This window comes from Sprattus sprattus, assembly GCF_963457725.1.
Source record: "Sprattus sprattus genome assembly, chromosome: 12".
In the NCBI taxonomy this organism is placed as follows: Eukaryota; Metazoa; Chordata; class Actinopteri; order Clupeiformes; family Clupeidae; genus Sprattus; species Sprattus sprattus.
The window spans coordinates 4,272,499-4,281,814 of record NC_137910.1 but is presented as its reverse complement, the minus strand read 5'-3'; the positions used below and the strand labels follow the sequence as shown (position 1 = coordinate 4,281,814).

The 9,316-nt window shown below is 41.2% G+C and overlaps 1 protein-coding gene across 1 annotated transcript; it reads right to left on the bottom strand.

The window, feature by feature from the left end:
* Positions 1 to 338: 338 nt before the first annotated feature.
* Positions 339 to 1,735, bottom strand: LOC308373140 (serum amyloid P-component-like; the record flags this gene model as incomplete). Its single annotated transcript, XM_080848557.1, has 3 exons — positions 339 to 858; positions 1,418 to 1,520; positions 1,678 to 1,735. The coding sequence occupies 3 exons, from the start codon at positions 1,733 to 1,735 to the stop codon at positions 339 to 341; spliced, it is 681 nt and encodes a 226-aa protein (XP_080704683.1).
* Between the last annotated feature and the right edge of the window lie 7,581 nt (positions 1,736 to 9,316).

The following is a 9,316-nucleotide window of genomic DNA, read 5'->3' as shown; positions in this document are numbered from 1 at the left end:
TCTGGAATCTTTTTGTTTTAATTCTGTGTTAAGAAACAATGATTTTGGGGAGTGAGAGTGGTGTTTTCATTCAGCTCTTCCTCTGTAGTATGTCCAAACTGTAACCCTGTGATTACAGCTCAGCTCATGAATTGTAATTGAACTGTACTGCCTATGCACACAGCAGAACTAAAGCATTTCATGTATGACAAGGGGAAGACAGTTTACATCCACAAAATGCTCAGATGTTTTATTCATAAAATAATGAAAATTGACCAGGTGCTCAATGAAAGCATATCTATTTTTTACTTTCTATAGCTATGTTGATTTCTGTACATGCATCTTGTCATCATCACTGACTATCCCAAACAGCCATACATTTGATTGTCCTCAACTACAACATTTCCACGGATGGTGAATTCAAGTGCCCTCCAGTTGATGACATTTCCAGGGGTGAAATTCAGGTCACTAGCAAACTGTTGGATCTCACAAGCAGAAAGGGCATAGTCCCACATATGGACATCAGTGATCATCCCTACGAATGACTGTCCAGCATCAAACCCTCCACCCACAGAGTCTTGCTCTTGGCCCAGAATTATGCTGTGGGCTCCATCTAGATTACCTTTGAATCCAGCCTTCCTGGTGCTTGGATTCCCATTGATCCAGACCTGAGCCAATCCGGGGTTGGAATCCAAGGTGCTGCAGATCGAGTACCAGGTGTTTGGCTCATCTGGTAGGCTCTGAAAAGGAGAGACTTTGCCACGTGTGTACACATCGAAACGGCCTTTGGTTGCTGTTTTGAAGATCAGGAAGTCATTGTCACTGCCACTGGATGCCATCGAAAAGAGAGCATAGGTTCGTCTAAGTTCGGTAAGGTACCTACAAAGAAATCAAAAAGCATGGTGTTGATCATCATTTAATAATGAGTATTTTGTAGTGTACTGGCGGATACATGCTAGTATGAGTGGAAGACCATATAGGTTGTATGTTATGGAGCCTGAAATAAAGAGAAAAGAAGATTGCTTGCAAGTACCTGCAAGTGTCCATAGATGTCCATAAAGGAACATATCAAGTGGACAAGTAATAATAATAATTAAATAAATAAAAAGAATAGCACAAATTCTCAGCCATTACACGTCATGTTCTACAACTAAAGACAAAATCCAACCATCCATATATGAAAGGTGAAAATTCACCCTAGTTACCTCAGGACTCCGGAGCTGCATGTAAGTATATTTATTAGACAAACAACAACAACAATTGCAATCGGGCTCCCCTCCCAGCACAAGGCTGAAAGAGAAGGCAATGATAAACCCATCGCACAAGGTTTATATAGTCAGAAGTTTAGCTAAAAAGAATAAAGCCAATTCTCAGCCATTGCATGTCATGTTCTACAACTAAAGACAAAAGCCAACCATCCATATAGACCAACACCAACCTGAGGCAGACTGTTACAGATTTGAAGTTCACTCGTGATGGTAGGAGTGTGACACGAGCAGTATTGGACTCCACTGGAAAGGTGAACATTTTCCCAGATAGATCTGTTCAGATAACAGTGATTAGGAAATAGTGATCTGATCAGGTGTTTGTTATAGTGATGAATGTGAGGAATATTTTAAGGTATATGTAAGGCTTGATATAATGAATGTAGTTTAACATTTGGTTGTACATGAACTTAAATAAATGTATTTTCCTTACCTTGAGGAACAGCACAACATGCTGTGAATAAGATGCTTATGATGAAAAGCATCTGCATCTTTCAAAAGAGAACTGAAGAGAAATAATATATTTAGCCAACATTTCCTTCAAACACACTTAGAGCAAAGATTTTAAAATGTATGTAGACAGGTCAAATACAGATATTCTTACTAGGTTAGTACTTCTAAATTCTACCTCTTAACTAATCTTTTTCTTAACTACATTTTTTTTGAATGACATACCTCTTAACCTAAAGTGGTGGCAGATATTGAGACAGGCTTTCATACTTACCCTTTCTATGACCTTGTTGACTGGTTGACACTGTTCCTTCTCTTTGGCTTGTACTGAACTCTAGGACCAGTGCCGTCTTATAAACCTAGTCTTCGAGGGGAGTGGTTAGAGGACAGGTCTGTGCTGTTTTCCTTAGATCAATGATTTATTAATATTGATGTGTGATTGACCCTTAAGTGTCTGTCTGTTCTATTTTTGCCCTAATATCTCAGCAGTCCGATGCAATGACTGATTTTATTTCTGAAAACCTCAGAAAAAAATAAAAAATATGAATGAAAATGTATAGTGATTAAATGGTGATGATTGCTGCTGCTGCTGATTCCAGCCATCTGAAAGTAGCACGTGTAGCAAGGAGGAACTTACAGTCAAGGAAATGTTTTCTAGCTAAATCTAATCTTGAACATAACAACATTTATGGGTAGTGTACTTGACCCACATTATGTTTACTGTTAATGCAGTCAATCAATAATCCCTGGTAGGAAAGTTTCCACTGTTTGTTTATGGTGGGGCAGAGGGGGTCAGGTAAGAGGGTGAGGAAAGTCTCTCAAATATCTGTGTTCTCTCTTTCTTCTGCGATCATGGGAATATGTAGCCTGACGATGTCATACTCATAATTCTAGTCAGAATATGAGTCTGATCCTGACCCATTGGGCTGTGATTATGGGGCGTGTTTCAACGAACCAGGTAAGAAAATGCCTCTTCGCTGAATTGGATACCTAGAACCAATCAGAGCAACGTAGTATTACCATCTGATAGATTAATTTTGTACCTGATCCCGTAGGAAGGACGGCAAAAACATCTTTTCAATCGACAAATGCCTTGATCGCATTTCTCTGTTCCTCTGTCAATGTCTGTTGAGGTATGCCTGCTCACGTTACTTAATTAGCAGCAAGGCTAGAAGCTACAGTGTGTTTCAATGGGTTTTTGGTGTACGCGTTAGCAATGACCTAACAATAATGGTCTAGAGAGCTTTAGTTAAGACAAACAATTCTCTGCAACATTCGTGTTGCACATACACAACTAACCGAGTCAATGTAGACATTAAAAAGTCGTGTAGATAGCTTAATTCACATAAAATATTCCCCACTAAACTCACAAGAAGCGGCCATCTTGGTCGGAGTTCGAATCTACCGGTTAATTCAACTCAAGCGTTGGTTGATCATCTGTCCATCATCGTATAAAGCCCGCCCTTACAATTTGATTGGTGGTCAGATTGCTTTTTCGACTTTTTCGAAAACTTGAATCTCTCCCAACTAGCTCAAAGCCAGACTGAATCTCCCAGACCAAACATTTTGTGGGCGGAGTTCAGGCTGGTATCCAGGCTATGGAATACGATGAAAATGAACTCTTTCATCAGACATTTCATCATAAAGGAGTTATGCTTAGGGCACCAAAATGGCTAGCAGCGGCACTGCACCTACGATCTCCCTTCTTCCCCGGCACTGACGGCAACACATCTCCTCTTCTCTCCCACACTCTGGAGAGAGCAGACTCTTTTCTCTGACCTCGCTCTCACCTGCAGACGCATCGAACTCTGTCTTACAGCAAAGACTGCCTTAGATTTCCGAGTAGCAAGGAACCAAGAGTAAGCGAGTTTAGCGCGAGTAGCTACAATAAAAAGGCTGCTAGTTAATCGTGAAGACGTTTCATTTGAATGTATTCATTTAATTATTAATCAAAGTTCCAAATTGATAGGTAAATATGCTTTATGAGACTGATATATTAGATTGATTTACGAGACTGATTTTGTGACTGATTATTTTGACCACTATGGTAGACATCACCCTTTTTGTGCCGCCCCCCTTCCCCCCCAGGTGTCAACTTAATTGATCTGATGTTGTGTTGAATGGTTGATGCCTGTCCAATCAAGTGATTATAATATATTATTTGCTGTGGTCAGAATAGTTATCTTCATGGCCCTCGTGAATTACTATTTGTATACTATTGCACCCACATATGGGGTATCATTGCACATCTCTGTATTGATGTCCCTTTCTAGATGATGATTGCTGCTGATGATGATTCCATCTGAATGTAGCACGTGTAGCAAGGAGGAACTTACAGTCAAGGAAATGTTTTCTAGCTAAATCTAATCTTGAAGATAACAACATTTATGGGTAGTGTACTTGAGCCACAGTATGTTTACTGTTTATGCAGTCAATCAATAATCCCTGGTAGGAAAGTGCACATTGTTTGTGTATAGTGGGGCAAGGGGGTCGGCTGACAGGGTGAGGGACATTTCCTCTCACAAACAACTGAAGTCTCTGTGTTCTCTGTTTCCTCTGACATAGGCGTATTGAAAATTAACTGTCAAACATTTTAGGGTAATAGGATTGAAAAAGGTATGTCATTTTCATCTGAAAAGTGAAACATTTTCAATTTAATTTCATCAATCAGTTAAACATTTTATTTTTTCAGATCTCTTTAATATAGATCAAACCTGGCCTGATCAAATAGTTTTATGATAGATTATGTATTGTTCCGTTCTTTGGGTTGGTTCATGTTAGGCACATGTCCATTTGATTAATAATTAGGCTAGTTTTCCCTTCTAACACGAAGGCTAAACGACAGACCCTGACCAAATTAAACTTGACCATAGGTACAAAGTAAGCTATAAACTCATCACCAAAATGGTAAGTTACAGGCTACTATGCTGTGAGAGCACTGCCATAGGCTACTTAATTTGACCTGAGTTTGTTAAGGGTTCTTGTAGGGACTCTCTCCTTTTATAAGACCGTGCCGAATCAGAGCTGTACACAGAGAGAGGATGCAGCCTCAGGTACTCCACAGTCGTCAGCCTCAGGTACTCTACAGTCGCCAGCCTCAGGTACTCCACAGTCACCAGCCTCAGGTACTCCACAGTCACCAGCCTCAGGTACTCCACAGTCACCATTCTCAGGTACTCCACAGTCGCCAGCCTCAGGTACTCCACAGTCACCATTCTCAGGTACTCCACAGTCGCCAGTCTCAGGTACTACACAGTCCTCACCTCACCTAAGGAGCACTGCAACAACTCGGGTTGCAGGAGCAGAAAGAAATCTATGAGTTTGCAATCTCACCAAGGTTAGGAGTAGATGGAGGTGAGGCGTTATATTAAAAAAAACAACAGACGGGTTGTTGCTTAGGAGTGACTAGTTTTGTTTTTTTCACTGCATTACAATGATAAACACTCGGACCTTCCCAGACAGCTGCGCACGAATTGGATTATCTGATGTGACGAATATTATGATCTGGTTCCATATTTTATTTTGGATATCTTTAAAGATGTTTGCCGTTCTTGGCTGCTTACTTCAGAAAAGCTGCCACTTAAAGTAACACAGTTGTCAAGTCAGCTGACTTTTACTGACGGAGTCGGCAAAGATGACGCCTGTTTCAGTATCCAACTTGGGATCACTTGCATAATGAGTAGCATAATCATTAATTTAGAGTGGTTGGTTAAAAACATTAAATATACCGTCACCTATTATTGCCTACACTGATCAGACTATTTACCACAGATCATTAATTACTGGCATTGCGCCAGGCATACATGTGCAGCTTAGGCCGCGCGGTAACTACATATTTACTCAGAACCGAAAACGAAAGCGTATCGCGTTAAAAAGGAGTCAACAGACTTGTATGTAATTGCCCGTTTCACCGGCTGATGAAAATGGCGCAGTCTTCTTTGAATGATATCGATCCATATCGCTGTTCGGTTTGTTTGGATCTACTGCAAGATCCTGTAACTATTCCCTGTGGACACAGTTACTGTTTGTGCTGCATCAGTGGCTGCTGGGATCAGGAGGAACAGAAGGGGGGGGTACAGCTGTCCCCAGTGCAGAGAGACGTTTAGTCCGAGGCCAGCTCTAAAGAAAAGTACCGTGTTGGCCGAGTTGGTGGAGAAACTGCAGCTCACAGATATCCAGTCGGATCCCCTTCAGCTCTCCTATGCTGCACCAGGCGATGTGGAGTGTGACTTCTGCATCGGGAGAAAACTCAGAGCCGTCAAGTTTTGTCTTGTGTGCGCGGCTTCCTACTGTGAAACTCACATTCAACCTCACTACCAATCTGCCGCCTTTCAGAAGCACACTCTCACCAAAGCGTCTACTTCTAAACTACACGATAACATCTGTGCTCAGCATAACCGGCTCCTTGAGCTGTTCTGCCGTACTGATGAGAGATGCATCTGCGCTCTTTGTACCGTTGATGAACACAGAGGCCATGATACCGTCTCAACGGCAGCAGAGAGGACTGAGAAGCAGGTACTGTTGGGTTTAAGGGAGAAAAACCCAGATGATTTCAATCAGAATAATCAAGCCGGAATATACCTGTTTGAATAGTTTGGTATTCACAGCATTTCTGCTTCACAATCCATATGAAATGGGCAATATGTCTTCAGTAGATTCATTTCCTAAATGTTACTGCGAAAGACTATTGTAGACCACATATTATTAGTCCAAAACAGGAGAAAGATTTCCATACACAAACAACATAGTATTGTGAGTTTTGTGAGTTGTAGCCTAATAAGATATCATGATTAAATGAATTGTTATTATTATTATGACAGAAACAATCTGAGGGAACAAGAAAGATATGCCAGCAGATGATCGAGAAGAGAGACAAGGAGCTGCAGAAGATGAAAGAAGCTTTTCTGATTTACAAGGTAAGTGCTGAGTAACTTTGAATCCAGGCTATGAAGCTTTTTCTCTACCTAAGGAGGTGCACCACCACTGGTTTCTATTGAATCAAAGCCTAGCCATGTGTAATTAAAAGGAGAGAACACATTAGTCCTGTCCTAGCTACTTTACACTGGCTTCCTGTTACCTTCAGAATTGACTTTAAGGTCCTCCTCCTCACATACCAAGTGTCGATGCCCAATCGTAGTAGTTACCCTATCGTAGTCCCACACATCGCGCATGCTCCAAACACAAACGGTTTACGGCAGAAGGCTCAATATCAACATATCTGGCTTGTCTTAACGCATAATATAGGAAAATCTTCCAACAAGGAGTTTCAGGCAGCTGAGAAAAAGGTGTTTCTGTGGGAGAGAGTTACCCCCTCTGGTGTGTACTTTGGGATTTATAACTTCGCCAACCGTTTACCTACACAAAAAGCTGAATAACACACTTAAGCACACTAAAAATTCTGAAAAGCATAACAGGTCTTCTTTAAAGGTTTATTAGATCAGGCCTTGTAAGAACTAATTTTCCAGGGTGCAATATTCTGAAATTTCTCTTCTGTACGTTAAGACCTTTACACCTCTTGCTATTATTCGTCTTACTAAGCCACTCTGTGAATTTCAATCACACTAAGTGCCAGACTTGGACATCCCTATCTTCATATGGACTCTTCTCTCATACCTACAGGACACAGCACAGGAGGCAGAAGAGCACTGCAAGGGGGTTTTCACTGAGCTGCTTCAGTGTGTTGAGACGACGCGTGCAAAAGTGAAAGACAGGATCAGAAAACAGCAGATGGCAGCAGAGAGTCAAGCAGAGGAAACCCTTAAGGAGCTGGAGCAGGAGATTGCTGAGCTGAAGAGGAGAGATGCTGAGCTAGAGCGGCTCTCACAGGAAGACGATCACATCCATTTCCTCCAGGTAACCAGTATTATGCTCCTCAGTGTTGTTGGGTTACGACACTTTTTCATGAGACTATATACACACACACACACTCATAGAATATACATTAATGTAACATCCAGCATATGTATGGTATCGTGGGGTAGGTGGTGATACTCCTCATCATCGTCAGTGCTGTGACTGCAATCATGCTTCTGAAGAACTGAAGGCCACTGCCTGGCCTGTCCCATTTCACTGTAGACAATAGACTGAAGTGTGACACCATGTCCCTCTAACGGGGAAGTGATTCTGGCACCAGGTGTAACTTCTTATCAGGACATAGGGCCGTGTGAATGGATCATGATTTCCACTGTCTAACACTCCTTTTTCTCTCTCTGGGTTTTTGTCCATAGAGCTTGCAACTAATCCCAACTTCGTATGAAACGAAGGATTTTAACCCACCACACTTGTCATTTGAGCTCATGAAAGATTCACTCAGTGAATTCAAGGAGAAAGTTGAAGATGTCTGCTCAAAGATCAAGGTGAAGGTTTCTAAAGAAGGTAAGAGAGATGACATTACATGTGTTTTGGAAGTTGCATGTAAGTAAACAGACTTTTTACCTGGTAGACAGATTTCAGTTAAAGAAATCATCCTATGTCAACATATTTTCTCATGTGCTTCTCTCTTAACTACTTCAGTGGCCACCATCTTCTTTGAGGTACCTGAGTTTAGTCGCCTCAGTGGAAAAGTCTCAAGTCCTTCACTTGTGCTGCGAAATCTGTCCTGGAAAATCAATGTGATGCCACGATTTGAAAAAAATACATTTCTCTCCTTTTACCTGGATGCCAGTTCACAGATCGACTGCAAGTAAGCAATACATGTACTGCATGCCTCTGAGGAAATGCCCATGGTGAATTATTACAGCTGCAATGACATGTCAGACTTATACTAGTATTCTCTTCCATAAATCTAGCATGTCAGACTTAAGTATACTCTTCCGTAAACCTAGCATGTCAGGCTTGAGTATGCTCTTCCATAAACTCAGCATACTACTGATGTACAAACCTTACTATTAAAGGAAATTTTACTATTTGCCTAGGACAAATGCACTTACAATAGTGGGATATATTTCACAAATTTGGTTGTTCTGTTTATGATGGAACGTCATGTAAGTCCACGTGCAAGAGACTTTCCATATCTTTCTGTGTGGGACAGTGTGAGTGATAAATAAGTTAGACTGAAATAATGTCAGATTGTATTAGGAGGGTTTGGATGTATTTTAAATGTTAATCGCCTGTCCAGAGGTTCTGATTTCACTGATGTATTTCACCTCATTGAAATATGTTTTCTAGGTCATGTCGAGCCAAAGCAACCCTGACGGTTGTCAACCATCAGAATAATAAGAACTCAGTCAGTCAAGAAATAAACCAAAGATTCTGTGCTACGAAACCAAGTTGGGGCTATCACGAGTTCATGCCATGGAATGTAAGTTTCCAAGGGTGGATCCTTTCTTCGTGCCCTCCTACTGTTTTTGTACCACATAGTCCAAAATGTATGTAAGGGATCATGAATCGTCCGCCAGTCAGTATAGAAATAGAAATCAAGGCAGGACGAACAGTTTTGTCTTGAAGGGATTTGTCTTCCAATGCTGACCGGCGGACGACACATTACCCATTACATATCAGACCTCCAAACGCTGGGATGGCCCATTCAATTCAATGACATTTTAGCCATATTCTGAGTGGCATATAATAAAGATATATTTTTGTTTAATCACTTACTGGAACCTGCTGCGTCTTGAGCGTGC